The sequence below is a fragment of the Erinaceus europaeus genome, chromosome 14 (genome assembly GCF_950295315.1).
Source record: "Erinaceus europaeus chromosome 14, mEriEur2.1, whole genome shotgun sequence".
NCBI classification, from domain to species: Eukaryota; Metazoa; Chordata; class Mammalia; order Eulipotyphla; family Erinaceidae; genus Erinaceus; species Erinaceus europaeus.
In genome coordinates, this window is record NC_080175.1 from 17,400,224 (window position 1) to 17,415,395 (window position 15,172).

General features: G+C 40.5%; 1 protein-coding gene across 5 annotated transcripts in view; it reads right to left on the reverse strand.

Moving 5' to 3' along the window:
* PDCD4 (programmed cell death 4) overlaps positions 1 to 12,816 on the reverse strand; it is a 29,450-nt gene extending 16,634 nt beyond the window's left edge. For 2 of the 5 annotated variants that reach the window (XM_016191404.2, XM_060171342.1), the window contains exons 1-4: positions 12,663 to 12,816; positions 9,261 to 9,370; positions 3,824 to 4,126; positions 162 to 256 (exon numbers count right to left, since the gene is read on the reverse strand). In XM_016191404.2, coding sequence (XP_016046890.1) covers positions 162 to 256; positions 3,824 to 4,126; positions 9,261 to 9,303 — 441 coding nt within the window. In that variant the 5' untranslated portion in view covers positions 9,304 to 9,370; positions 12,663 to 12,816. Of the gene's footprint in view, positions 1 to 161; positions 257 to 3,823; positions 4,127 to 9,260; positions 9,371 to 11,810; positions 11,951 to 12,662 lie in introns of those variants that run through there. The other 3 variants (XM_007530240.2, XM_060171344.1, XM_060171343.1) reach the window with 3 other exon arrangements.
* Positions 12,817 to 15,172: the final 2,356 nt, after the last annotated feature.

The window sequence follows — 15,172 nt, forward strand, 5'->3', positions numbered from 1 at the left end:
TCTTGGCACACATGATGTCAAGGGTAGAACTGAGGATGAACTAGGGATTGAACGAACACAGGACCTCAGGCTTGAGAGTCTAACTTTATACACTGCACCACCTTTCAGGCTGTTTATAAAAAGTATAAAGACATATTTTAAAGAGTGACAAACCCTGATACCTGGTCATCATCATAGTTGGGATCTTTTACATCCACTTCCTCTACATCATACACCTGTCCAGGTGTACCCCAGACACCTTTGCCTCCTGCACCACCTGAAACAAAATTAGAAGATAGGTAAAAGTAAGGTTCATAGTTAATGCATTTTAAATCTGTTTACATATTAAATAACAGCTAAAAACAAGCATCTTTATTTCTGTGCCAGTTTTTTAAATTTATTTATTACCTTGTTGCCCTTGTTTTTTTATTATTGTTATAGTTATTATTGTTGTTGTCATTGTTGGATAGGACAGAGAGAAATGGAGAGAGGAGGGGAAGATAGAGAGGGGGAGAGAAAGGTAGACACCTTGTGAAGCGACTCTCCTACAGGTGGGGATCCATACGCCAAGTCCTTGCACTTTGCGCCACGTGCGCTTAACCCATTGTGCTACCACCTGACTCCTGTGCTAGTTTTAATTCCAGTTTCAAGTTATACTTTGTTAGAAGTGCCAGCAAGAGCAATTAGACAATGATACAAAAAATATCAACAAATCATTTTATTTAATATTTATTTATTCCCTTTTGTTGCCCTTGTTATTTGTTGTAATTATTACTCTTATTGTTGGATAGAAGAGAGAAAAATGGAGAGAGGAGGGGAAGACAGAGAAGGGGAGAGAAAGACAGACACCTGCAGACCTGCTTCACCGCCTGTGAAGTGACTCCCCTACAGGTGGGGAGCTGGGGGCTCGAACCGGGAACCTTATACCGGTCCTTGCGCTTTGCGCCATGTGTGCCTAACCCACTGCGCTACCGCCCGACTCCCTAAATCATTATATTTTATAAAACTATTTGCAATGGCATGACAATTTACACAAAAATATTTTTAAAATCAGTAAAATGTATTAATAACAATACAAGGTGGTCCAGGCAGGAGGTGGGGCAGCAGATAGATTGTCTAACTTACAAAGGATGAGGTCTTGAATTTAAACTCCAGCACTGAAAATGCCAGAGTGATTCTCTGGTTTTTAATCCCTCTTCCCCCCACTCCCTCTCTTGCATTAATTAACATATAAAATGTGAAATATGTAGGAACACAAAGTGGCAGACTACCAAATTAATATACAAAAATCTGCTGAATTTATACATGTACAAATGAACTAAGAGAAATGAAGAAAGCAATCACATTTACAATTACAACTATAAATCACATATAAGTATTAAGTACCTTAAATAAATTGAGCCAGAGAATCAAAATACCAATATACTAAAAATAAGTGTTGGAAAAAACACAAAAATATTAAATGATATTCTATGTCCATGAATTTGAAATGTGAGTGTCTTTAGTGACATTAGTAAATATACATATATAAATTAAATATCAAAATCCCAACAAAAATAACCCTAAAATGTATTTGGAACAATAGTCTCCAAGTAGTGCCTCAACAATTATAAGAAAAAAGGATAAAAATCAAAGTATCACAAGCCCCAACCTGAAACTACACTGTAATGTACTAGATAGTAATTAAAACAGTTAATATTAGAATAGAATGCACACATCAAATTGAAAGGAACTAAGGGCCCATTAGTAAACCCACATGTATATGGACTAGTAATTCACAGCAAAGGAGCTAAGTGATCTGGAGAGAAAGCTCACTGGGCAGGGCACATGTCTTACCATGTGCATATCCCAGGTTTAAGTTCCAGCATCACACAGAAGATGCTTCCTCAGATGCTGTTGTGTTTGTCCATCATCTCTCACCAGAATGAATGTGACCCAGAACCACAAAAAGGAAGGAAGGAAGGGGAAAAAAAAAAAAAAAAGCCAAAGCAGAGTATGAAAATCTCTATAACAAATGCTGTTGGGGAAACTTAGCCACATGGAAAACAATGAAACTAACACCATGCACAAAAATATTAACTGAAGATGCACAGCTAAGACCTGAAACCATAAAATACACAGGAGGATAAAGAAGTTATATGCTCCTTGACAGCAGCCTAGAGGAAATGTCTGGGCACTCAACTCCAACAGCAAGAAAGTTATGTGTCAAACTGCTTTTTATTCAGATCACTGCATTTTCAGTAATGATAAAAATCATAACAAATTTCCAAATTATCAAGTAAAAACACTTGTGGCTATAGCATTTAGAAAATTGCCTGTTTTATGGAGTGAGATAGCTCAGTGGGTGAAAAGTCAGACTGACTTTTTCAGACAGAGACAGAGAAATATGTAATCCTCTCTCTCGTGTAGTGTACTGGGGAACTTGTACCTAGATTATACACATGACAAAGCAGGAATCTTTCTAAGCGAGCTATCTCACTGGCCTGAAATTTTTTTCTCTACAAACTGACCAACAGAAGTCTCTAATTCTAATTTTCAAAGTTGTTCTCATACATTAATTTATTAAAACGTTTTCATAAGCTTCAACATATTGCATGATCTTTAAGAAATCTTACAGCATCACCAATTTACATTAAAAGTTTTTACTTTATATATACAACATAGCCCTTGCCACCAGAGCAAAACAGAATCTCATAACTAGGTTTCATTTTGATCCAACCAATGGTTATAAAGACCACTGAGAAAAATAATTCTTGACATCATAAAAATACTTTGCAAGAATCTTAACCTATAAAGTGGATGAAATCTCCAAACTGCATCAAAATCCTGTTAGATAGAAATTAACATATCCCTCATTCAAGAAATATCATGGTACATTTGTAGTTACTTTCTCTTTAAAAACTGGAGATACAGAAATGAAACTAGCATTTCACTCTAGTAAACAATTTATTATAAAAAGAGCTAAAGAGAACTCGAAACCACATGTAAGAAATCATCTTTTTTTGTTTATACCACCAGGGTTCTTGCTGGGGCTCAATACCGACTTGACTCCACCACTTCTAGTAGTCATTTTCATTTCCTTGGTTCTTTCTTGTTTTTTATAGAGGGTGAAACAGAGAAGAGACATCTACAGCATTGCTCCACTGCTTGTGAAATGTTCCACCTGCAGGTGGGGGCTTGGTGCTTAAACCTGGACCTTTACACATGCTAACACATTGCATTCTACCAGATGAAACACCACCCAGTCCCCTCATAAACTTAAATAAAAAAAACCTTTATTTTATTTGATAGAACAGAGAGAAACTGAGAGGCAAAGGTAGACAGGGAGAAAGGGAGAGAGAGACAAAGAGACACCTGCAGTACTTCTTCACCTCTCATGAAGTTTTCCCCCTGCGAGGGGGACTGGGGGATTGAACCCAAGTCCTTGTGCGTGGTAATACATGCGCATAATCAGGTGCACTACCACCTGGCCTGCCCTCATATATTCTTAACAATGAATGTTATTTAGGATCACCTGTAATGAATGTAACTGATAGGTATGATAATTTACTACTTCTTTCAAAGTTAAAACATATATACTCAGCTTATAACTGATACTTTTTTTCTGCCAGAAATGAGAGAAAATTCTGCTCAAAAAAACTAAAACTACTCAAGAAAGAAAGAAAAAAAAAGGTTCAATTTTATAAGTGGGATAGTCCTCAGGTTACTACTATATAAAAATACAAACTGTAATACCTTACACATCATTAATGTTTAAATCTCTCTCACTACAAGAACAATGAAATGGTAGTACAAGCAAGAATGTTTTCTTCCACCTGTTTCTCTGGATATAGTGTACACTAACCTTTCTTTGGTAGTCCCCTTCCTTTCCCAGATCTGGACCTTCTATCTAGCAGCCTTCCCTTGGGACTGGTTGGGACAGTAACTCCACTTCGAAGGGCTTCACTTCCAGTATCACTGACCGAATCACCTCTGCCAGAGTCCCGGGATGAGTTTTTCCGTAGTCTCCGTTTTGCCTTAGCATTAATTCTAGCTTCATTAATGGAGGATGCTGAAATCCAATTCCCATTTATCTCATTTTTTATTTCTTCAGTTCCACCATTTTCTTCATCACCAGAAAACAGAGAATCACTTAAATTATCAGGATCTTGAAGAATAGAAAAATGAAGAAATTTTTAAGTATTTTAAGTACCTACTCTTATGTCAGATATATTCATAACAGGTTGGATCATACCGTATAACTATTTGTGTAAGTCAGTCACAATTACAGATTGGCAATTTCATATAGTTCAAATGAAAAAACAGCAACTAATAGAAGTACTTTTCAAATTAACATGTCAACTAAGTCATCAAACTTTAATGAATTTACTTAAAACATATTATCTCATGTGATTAGATGATAAAATCTAAACTATTAAAAGCCTCTAGATTTTTGTGTGTGTGTGAAAGCTAAGAGGATTAAGCAATGGGTAACAGTCAGAAAAGACAAAGGATCTTAAAAGAGGTAATACAGCCACAGAATGTCTACCAGTATTTATCAGGCACTACATTGGACACTTTGTCATTTACCTGCAAGTTTGAGTTATTTATTATGCCACTTATACAGGATAAGGGGATAAGGTCAAGAGTATTTAAACAATTTTCCATACATCTCAAGATCAATTACAGATACCTAGGAAATACTACTAGTCCAAAGAGCATGAAAGGCTTTTAGCATATAAGTAATCACATGCTTACTGAGTTACTCAGTAATAGCATTCAGCAAAAGCACTCAGTAATGCTTCAATGCTTTCAAGATAAAGTTTGCTTTCAGACTCATTAACTCAAAGTCCTAGTTCATCTCCCTAAACCTGATTCTTATTATTTGTCATCCACTGAAAATCTCCCAACCTATGCCCTAAAAGACAGTAATCAATGTATCTGGAGTTGCCAACTGCCCACCTGCCTGCTTAATGTGTCATATTTACTGCTGTTTTCAGTTGTCAAAATTCATTATGCTGGGATGGGGGGGCTGGGTGATGGTGCAACCCACAGAGCTCATGTGTTATATAATGCACAAGGAACCTGGTTCAAGCCCCTGCTCACCATCTGCAGAGGGGAAGCTTCGTGAGCAGTGACACAGTACTGCAGGTATCTCTCTCTCCCTATCTCTCCATTTCCTCTTGATTTTTCTCTGTCTCTATCCAATATGTAAATAAAAAGGAAAAAAAAGGAAGAGTTAATAGTAGCAGAAGTGAAACTGCACATGTACAATGCCCCAAGTCTTAAAAATAATAGAAAAAGTTACTGAAAATATGATGAGAGGGCTAAGCAGTATGGTGCAGCAGGTTAAGCGCACATGGCGCAAAGCACAAGGACCTGAGTAAGGATCCCAGTTCAAGCCCCCAGCTCCCCACCTGCAGGGGGTCACTTTGCAAGCAGTGAAGCAGGTCTGCGGGTGTCTATTTTTCCTCCTCTCTGTCTTCCCTTCCCCTCTCAATTTCTCTCTGTCCTATTCAACAACAATAGCTATAACAACAATAACAGTAACAACCACAATAAGAGCAACAACAAGGGCAACAAAATGAGAAAAAGGTCTCCAGGAGCAGTGGATTCACAGAGCTATCACCAAGCCCCACTGGTAACCCTGGAGGCAAAAAATAAATAAATAAGAAAATATGATGAAAACTACTGAATTAGCTACCCAGACCAGTTTTATTCCTTACGGCTGGCTCAAATCATAGTCTAATCCTTAGGGATGTTACAAAACTTTGTGTATGGGTTTTAAACATGACTGAAGATATAAAACTAGTAATAATAATAATTTAATTAACCTAGTAGAAACACAAGTATCCTAAGATCTCTGCAATTCTTGACAGTGAGTATGAAAGCAAAGAACAAACACCATAGTAATCAAAAAGCAAAAATATTAAGTAGATTCAAATTACTTCATCAGTTTCCCATGTAGTGTCCTGGCCTTTGGTCTTCACACTATTCACTTAACTACATGGAAACATTCTCTGAAACAGATCCTCTCCATATTGAAAGCACTCTGATTATGTATCTATCTATTGAGTGAAAATAAAAATATAAACTCATTACTTTGTGACTTATGACTTATGTGTTTATTTATCAGCTCTGGCTTGTGGTAGTGCCAGAGATTGAACCTGGGATTGGAGCCTCTGGCACAAGAATCTGTTTGCATAACCATTATGCTAACTATCCAAGGCCTAACCTATGATCTTTCATGCTATTGCCCCTACTTACATCAATAAGCACTACCACATTCAGATAGTCACAGAATTCAGATTTTTTTTTAATTTTTTTAAATTTCTCTAAATCTTTTTTTTAATTATTTATTTCCTTTCTGTTGCCCTCGTTTCCATTGTTGTTGTAGTTATTATTGTGGTTGATGTCGTTGTTGGATAGGACAGAGAGAAATGGAGAGAGGAGGGGAAGACAGAGAGGGGGAGAGAAAGACAGACTCCTGCAGACCTGCTTCACTGACTGTGAAGCGACTCCTCTGCAGGTGGGGAGCCGGGGCTCAAATCAGGATCCTTATGCTGGTCCTTGCACCTTGCACCACGTGCGCTTAACCGCTGAGCTACCGCCCAACTCCCATTTCTCTAAATCTTTATTGGCTAGAGACAACCAGAAATTGCGAGGAAAGGGGAAACAGAGAGGAAGAGAGAGACAAGAGACGCCCACAAAACATCCCCCCTGCACCTGGGGTCTAGGGGTTTGAACCCAGGTCCTTGCACATTGTAACATGTGCACTCAATCAGGTGCACCACCACCCAGCCCCAGAATATAGATGTGAAATCACAGAGGGACTGACTTGGAAGAGGAATACACAATATATTCAAAAAAGAAACTATAAAGCAGGAGACCTGCTAAGAAAATTATAATCCAGAGACTATTAAGGGTTTTTAAACTAAACAGGTTTATAATTAGAATCAACAGGCTTAAGAGTAAAATGATGTCTTGAAAGTCTTCAGACTACAAGAGGAAGCTGGCATTAGGAGAATGAGTTTGGAGTATCATCATAACTAAACTATGATTCTTCCCTTGTCATTCTATCACTAGTATTATGTACTAGATACCAGGTTCTATGCTAGGCACATTATGTACAGAGGGGAAGCTTCGTGAGCAGTGAGTATCTCTCATAATTTTGGTTATGCAGTACACCCTCATGCTTGAGGCTCCAACATCCCAGGTTCAGTCCCTGGCATCACTATAAGCCAGAGCTGAGCAATACTTCTAGGAGGAAGAAAAAAAAAAGGGCATAGAACCCTAACAAAACTCTATAAAGAAGCTTTTATCCTCATTTTACAGATAAAGGATGTTTTACATAAAAACACACATTTTAAAGTATTGTCACCAGAATTCATATGCATATTTGAATTTCAATGACTATAACTATGGAAGACAAACTAGAGCACAGCAGAGTGGTAACAGGTAGAGACAGGATAAACAAGGAAATGAATGTAAGGTGATATGCACAAGATTAATAGGAAGCAAAGAAAGGATAGAGATCAAACAAATTCAGATGAAATTTCTCATAAGAGTGAAAATGAAAAAACATTATGAACACCTATTTGTGCCATACAATTTTCATCATTCTGCATTTAAGGAGAACCACCCACATATATCCAGAAGGTAAAGGATTCAGAAGTATAACAGTGACTTAACTGTCCCTTGGAGGGACATTATTCAATTTAAACCCTTCCCCCATGTGAGTTTCTTTTCTTAAAATATTTTAACATCATTTCAAAAATGTGTGTCTGCAGCAATAGATGTATCTAGGTGCACCATATATAAAACACTGTAATTTTTAACCATGTATATGTCAATTGCTTTTTTTTATTTTCCTCTTTATAGTCCCCTGAGTTCTGGAGTTTCAAACCTACTAGTAAATTAACATTAAGAAAAACAAAATTAAAAAAAACTCAAATTCAGAATGTGGTGACTTCAAAATTTCTTTCTATGTATTAATTCCTTTCTGAATTCTTAAACATTAAAATAATAACCACCACAAGCTATATTGTCATAGTACTAGACAATCAAAATTTTCAGCTACTTGTTTCCTATATATGAAATATGATTTTAAATTTTTTATTACCATCTATACCTCAATGAAGCAGGGACAAGAAACCCACTTATAACACTAAAAAATTAAGTACTCAAAATAACTGTTACAGTGGTACCAAAATAATCATTATTGAGTCTTTTTTTTTTCTGTCTTTCTAGCATTCTTTAAATCAGAAGTCTTCTAAATACAAAATTTGTTCAAGCAAAGGAGACTATGTGACTTATACATTAACAATTAAGTTATAATATTAAAGTTGAAAAAATAAGGAATACATTTAAATTACAAAAAAAATGAAAATCCTGCAGGTGTCTCTCTTCCTCTCTATCTCCCCTGCTTTCTCAATTTCTGTCTCTATTCAATAAATGATGGTGGAAAAATTTTTAAGGAAAAAAAAGCAAAAAAAAATTTAAATCCTTAAAAAATAAATCTGAAAATTTTAAGAAATTTTTTCAGAATTAATAACATTATTAAATAGTTATCTAAAATATACCAATATGAAAAACTCACTATTCCAAATATTTCAGTTCTCAACTCTTTATGAAGATTATTACTCCAAAAGCTTTAAGTGCATTAAGTTGTCTAGAGTCACTTAGCATTTGAAAGCTATTTACCAAGAGCATCTTTACTAGGATAATGTGCTGCTGAAGCATCAGGAAAAATACCCATAGGTAATTTTACAACGTATGAATTATTAGTTAGGGAAGATAACAAAGACACCAATTTATATTGTAGAAAGTACTAATACACATGAAAATAAAAGATGAGCAGGTCCACTGTTCTTCATCTTATACCATTATGGATTATTGTAAACAGTGAAGAATAATGAATGATATATGAAAGGATGGGCAAAAACTAAGGACATGGGATAGTTTTCCAGAAAAATAAGAATCACAAGCTTGATTTTAAAAAATGATCTAGTTTCATGCTGGGGGTAGATAGCGTAATGTTTATGTAAAGAGACTCTTATGCCTGAGGCTCCAAAATCCTAGGTTCAAACCCCTACACCACCATAAACTAGAGCTGATCAGTGCTCTGGTAAATAAAATAAAATAAAATAAAGAAAATAAGAAAAAGAGAGAAAGAAAAGAAATAGATAAAATGATTTTCTTATAAAATTAAGTATAATGACTTTAATGTCAAGCCTTACAAAATATTATACAGCTTGAAACCTGCTCATAACACAATCAAGATTCAAGATATTATCACTTACCTGTGGGGTTTACATTCAGTATCTGCTCATTTTCTATATCCATTGTTCCTTAATTTCACTTGCACTGATTAAATTACCCAAAAATGGAAGTCTTCCTTTAGGATCTATTTCTTCAAAAAAGAAATATTATTTCAGTATCTTCCAAACACAAAATTAAAATTAAGGTAAATTAAATTTAATCACACTATAAAAACCTACCACCTAAGCCCATTTTAAAAAAGAGTTCACTTTACTTTCAAAGACATTTAATATTTGGCTTCAAACTTTTTGACAAGATGATGTGTCCAAGTCTTTTCTTCAGGATGTTCCAAATCACCCTTTTAACTTTGAATTAAAAAGCATACTTGGAAAAAAATTACATATACATATATACACACAGAGGCTATATGTTTACTCTAAGTTGTAGGTAAGACAAGCACACTCAAAAATTCACAACATCAGGCCTCATTACTCTGACAAGCAGAAATCCTGCACAGTTACAACTATGAGAACTAAAAAATGCAATAGTTTTTATTCATCAAGTTCACAACTGTTATTTTTTACACCACAATGCATCTGAAGACAAATAAATCTGCCACTTCATCACAAGGTATCTGCTATTACTGCTTTAAGAGTTTGACTTGGGGAGACATTCTTTCAATCACCATTTTTTCAGGAAGTTGGTGAAGTCAGTATGAACTCAAGACTTCTATGTGGAAGGCCCTTGGTTCAATCCCAGCACCACATAAACCGGAGGAGTGAGTGCTCCAGGTGGGTGGGTAGCTGGTTGGGGGAGAGGGAGGCTGAGAGACAGAGAGAGAGAGAGAGAGAGACTGTGTGTGTGTGTGTGTGTGTGTGTGTGTGTGTGTGTGTGTGTGTGTGTGTGTTAGTTTGTCTGTCTTTCCAGGGTTCAATCCCAAGCACATGATAGAGTGGTGCTATGGCCTTACTAGCTATCTCCTGACACAATTTTTATTAAATAACAGGTGAATAAATACATATACACATGTATATAGAGATAGATGAATAGAAAGAGTTTGAAAACCAAGTATTTAGAATTCATCATGGCTGAAAATACTACATTCTGGGTTTTTTTTTAGTACACTAATTATACGTTATAATAAAATAATATCAAAGTGGATTAATATTTCTTCAGAGAAAACTCTCCACAAGATTTAATAGAGGAAATTAAATGTTTATAATTGATGTTTGTGAAGTTCTTTATAATACATATACCTCTCAGAAAACTCCTGCGATACATATGCCACTTTGGACACACTAATCAGATTCGGAGAAGGCAGCCGATGTGCTCATTGGAAGAACCAGGACTAGAAGCCAGGCATAAAGCCATGGTGATCTTGAACTGCCTAAGTTCAATAGAAGACTCTAACATCCCACAGGGAGATCCTACTTTTAGGAATAACAGAGAGAAGCTTAAAAATTGTAAACACTGTTTTACAAACAGTAAAAATGTTTAAACTATCATACAGATGATATTCAGCTAAGCGAAGGGAAAAAAATCAGGTACTGACTACTATGTATAAACTTATGTTTATGAACTAATCACAAAAACAGTTCTAGCTTTAGACAATGCTAACGTAATCAAGAGCTTGATCATTTTGTATAGCAACACAGGCATTTTTAAAGAGTTGAAAGGATAAAGACATATTCCAAGGGCCAGGTGGTGGCGCACCTGGTTGGGTGCACATATTACGGTGTTCAAGGACCTGGGTTCGATCCTTCAGTCCCACCTGCAAGCAGAAAGCTTAGCAAGTGGTGAAGTCACAGGTGTCTTTCTGTCTCTTTCTCTATCTCCCTCTTGATTTTTGGCTATTTCTACCCAATAAGACAATACTTTTTTTTAAAGACATTTTCCATGATTTCACTCCTTTGTAAATGGGTTTTTCCACAGTTCACTTAAAACGTAAAGCATAAAAAGTCTAGACCTTACTTACACCTTTCACATTAAGAAGTTAATTTTCAGTAAGAATCAATCTTGTAAGTCAAGACAAAATCAGGACTGAAATTATAAAAAAAAAAGTTTTTATTTCTCCGGTCACGCAGAACCTACATATGGAACTGCCAAAACCTTCTGTGAAAGACTGAGCTCAGGCCTCTCAGCCTTCCTCCCACCCACAGACCTGAAAACCAATGTCCTGAAATCTCCCTCCTTGTAAGCCATGGGGAAGCCAAACTCAGGCCATATGCTGACCAGAAAATGACTGGTATTCATTCCAGGACTGCAACCACAGCAATTAGCTACGCAGCCTCCAACTACAATGACACCCAAGTGAGCCCTAGTGTCACTTATTTATGTGTTTATTTTGCACTCCTAGCCATTGCGGCCCTTGCAATGCCACTGGAAACCCCAATCAAAACACCCCTCGCAGATGCCAGCCGCCATAGGGAGGAACCCAGTAAAAAAAAAAAAAAAAAAAAAACCTACCAACGCAAAGTGGGTTAAGGGCATGGACACCAACTATTAAAATTTAGCACCTGTCTGCAGCGCCCCCCAACCCCGATTTTTAAAAGCATCTGGTAGCTTTCAGGAAAAAAAAAAAAACAACTTACATTTGCGCGAGAAAGCCAACATTCTCTAAGAAGAAAACACAAGTGGAAACAGGCGCCAACGGCCCTCCCCCAGACACAGTCACTCATTTCTTTTTCTTTTCTCGTTTCTGATGCTCTGCGGCCGGGCACCGCACTACCGCTGGCTGTGCCGCCTCAGCGGGAGCTGGGGCTCGAGGGGGATGAGGCCGAGCAGAGCCTCGGTGCACCCGGCAGCGGAAGGGGGCTCCCTCCCGGCCTTTGGGGGGGTGTGTGTGGGTGGGGGGGGACGATTTATTTTACTTTTAGTTAAAAAAACAAAAAGGAAGAAAAGAAATCAAGCGCCGGACGAGGGCCGCGGCGAAGCTGGCGCAGGGTCAGGGCGGCCCGTGCGCCCCCCGCGCCCCGCAGCCCGCGCAGGTCGGGGCGGCCGGGCCTGGCATCTGGGCGCAGACTCTCCTCACCAGGTTCGTTCCGACGGCCAACACGCCCCCAGTGCCGCAGCCCCCGCCACAAGTGACCGAGGGACGTGGCCGCGGCGGCGGAGCGGAGAGCAGCCCGGTGCCCCCGCGCCCGTTAAGCCGAGGGGCCTCGGGGAGGGGGCGGGCCCGCGCCTCCGCGCTCCGGACCGACCCAGACGGGAACCTCCGGGAGCGACTCCCCGCTGCCCCGGGGGCGTTGGGGCGGGCGCCGCCCGGTCGGTCGGGTCCCCAGGACTCCTCTCCCCCGAGGCCCGACCCTCGCCCGCCGGTCCGGTCCGGCCGCCGCCTCCACGCCCCCCTCCCCCTCCCAACGTGCGGCTGTCTCCGAGGAGAGCCCGGGTCTGAGGGAACGGACCTACAGCCCCATGGCTCTAGTAGCCCCAAGGGTACTGACCCCTCGGGCCTCCGCCGCAGCCGCCGCTCCTCACGGCCTCCGGTCCGTCAGTCCCGACCCCGCTCCTCAGCCTCTTCCGCCGCCTCGGAGCGTCTCTGGCCCCTCTCGCTCTGTTTGTTTTTGTTTTGTTCTACCCAGTAACACGGGGGTGAGAGGGCGGCGTTTATTGGTCGAGGCGAGGAGGGTGGCTGGCCAATCGCGGCGGAGCAGCGGGAGCTGGGGAGAAAAGGTAGGGAAGTGAAACGTGGAAATCTAGGCCGCGGCGCAGGAGGGCGCATGCGCATCTGGCGTTGGTTTGGCCTCAGTGGGAGCGAGGCGGGAAGCTGGGGCGGGGGAGCTAGGGAGGCACGGAGGGGGGTGCTGGGATCGTGGAAGAGAGCGCTGGGCCTGGGCGGGGGAGCTAAGCGAGGCTGCCTTGGCCTGCTCGCCCATCCCACCCCAGGAAGCAAAGAACGCAGAATTTTCTGCACAACCCGCAGGCTAGTCCCTTTCGCTGTCCAGTCCCGTCTTCCACTGGTCCTGGTTCCTCTTGTGTGTGAACCCCATGCTGTAAACTTTATCCCAACAAATGCTCTCAGCCCCTTCTGCACGGCAGTCACTATTGTCCCACAGATGAAGAAATAGACTCAAAAGCTCTTGGAAGTCCCTTTCTTAATCCTGACTACCCAGGCTGCTGGGCTTTGGTCCCTCTGGGGTTCTCAGTCACAGATTTTATTTTATTACTTTTATTTACTTTTTTGCCTCCAGGGTTATTGCTGGGGCTCGGTGCCTGCACTATAAATCCACTGCTCCTGGAGGCCGTTTTTTCCCCATTTTGTTGCCATTGTTGTCTTTACTGTTGCCATTGATGTTGTTGGATAGGACAGAACTGGAGCGAGGAGGGGGAAACGGGGAGAGGAAGACAAATACCTGCAGACCTGCTTCACGGCTTGTGAAGCGACTCCTCTGCAGGTGGGCAGCCTGGGGCTCAAACCTGGATCCTTATGCCGGTCGGTCCTTGTGCTTCGCCAGACACATAAGGCCCCACAGTGTCTTCAAGACTTTCTGGGTCTCCACACCCCACCTGGGGTGCACACCCCACCTGACTAAAACCCACACGGACCACTGGTGTTTCATATGCTTGCCCACCTCCTGCAGGTTCTTGATATCATTTGAAATGACTCTTCTTATCTCCCACCTCAGCCTGTGCACGCCTATCTAGCTTCTCCCACAAGGTCCTTCTAGACCTTATATTCATTACTTAATATGATCTCCCTGTCTCCTGATACTTTGCCATACTAATTTGTTGAGCTGTTAGAAATACTGATCTTGGGGGCTGGGCAGTAGTGCAGTGGGTTAAGCACACATAGCGGGAAGTGTAAGGACCTGCTCAAGGATCCCAGTTCGAGCCCAAAGCAAGTCTGCAGGTATCTAACTTTCTCTCCCCCTCTCTGTCTTCCCCTCCTCTCTCGATTTCTCTCTGCTCTATCTAACAACAGTGACAGCAGCAACAACAATAATAATAACAAGGGCAACAAAATTGGAAAAATGGACTCCAGAAGCAGTGGATTCTTGGTTCAGGCACCTAGCCCCATCAATAACCCTGGAGGCAAAAGAGAGAGGGAGAGAGAGAAAGAGAGAGAGAGAGAGCTCTCGAGAAAGAAAGAAAAAAAGAAAGAAATACTGATTGTGTCCCACCTGCATTTTCTTATCCAGGTCCCTATCTTAGTTCTCCCTCCACCCACTCCGCCCAGAAAAAAAAAAAACTCACTTTATTAAAGGCAAGACCTTTGTCTTACTCATTGACACACACCTCTTTCTAGCTAAGTCTTGCTGGATTTGTTTGAATAATAACACCCTAGGTGTGACGGTCACATGAGCAAACTATCTCACTCCTTTTCACCATTCTTGTGCATTCTTAGGACTCTCACAACCCTCAGGACACTCACAAAGGAAACAGGCTTCACCTCACTTGCTCTTTTCCCTTTTGTTGGAAAATTAGCATGTACATTCCTTCCCTTACAGTTTAACTAGTGAGGAAAAAAGCTGCTTCTTGGGGAAGAAATCTTCCAGCCCTGCCACCCACCCCCCACTCCCTCCAGCATAAGCTTTCAGTCTTCCTTTTGTCAAAGATTAAAACATTTTCTTTCTTTTTCCCCCCATAATTATTTTCTTTTTGTTTTGTGTATTGCCTCACAGACCAAATCAGACTAGTATCTTGGAGGACTGTTGGGAACATTCATCTGTCCTTGTTATCATGCTCACAAGGGTGCTTGCACATTTATCGCACCTATGCAGTAAATCCACCTTGATCTGAGCACACAAAGGTTGTGAGCAGTTGGTGCTGATCCTTATGTCCTGGGCAGGAACCTCCTGGCATGGCCAGCATGTGAATGAACCTCATGAGTCACTCTTCTTTTTTGAAAGCAAAGCTTCCTAGTCCCTCAGTTTTGTCTTGTTGTTTTGCCCATCTCCTGAGCCTTTCTCCTTCCTTTTCTGCCAGAGCTCCAATTTCCATCATTCATGAGTGA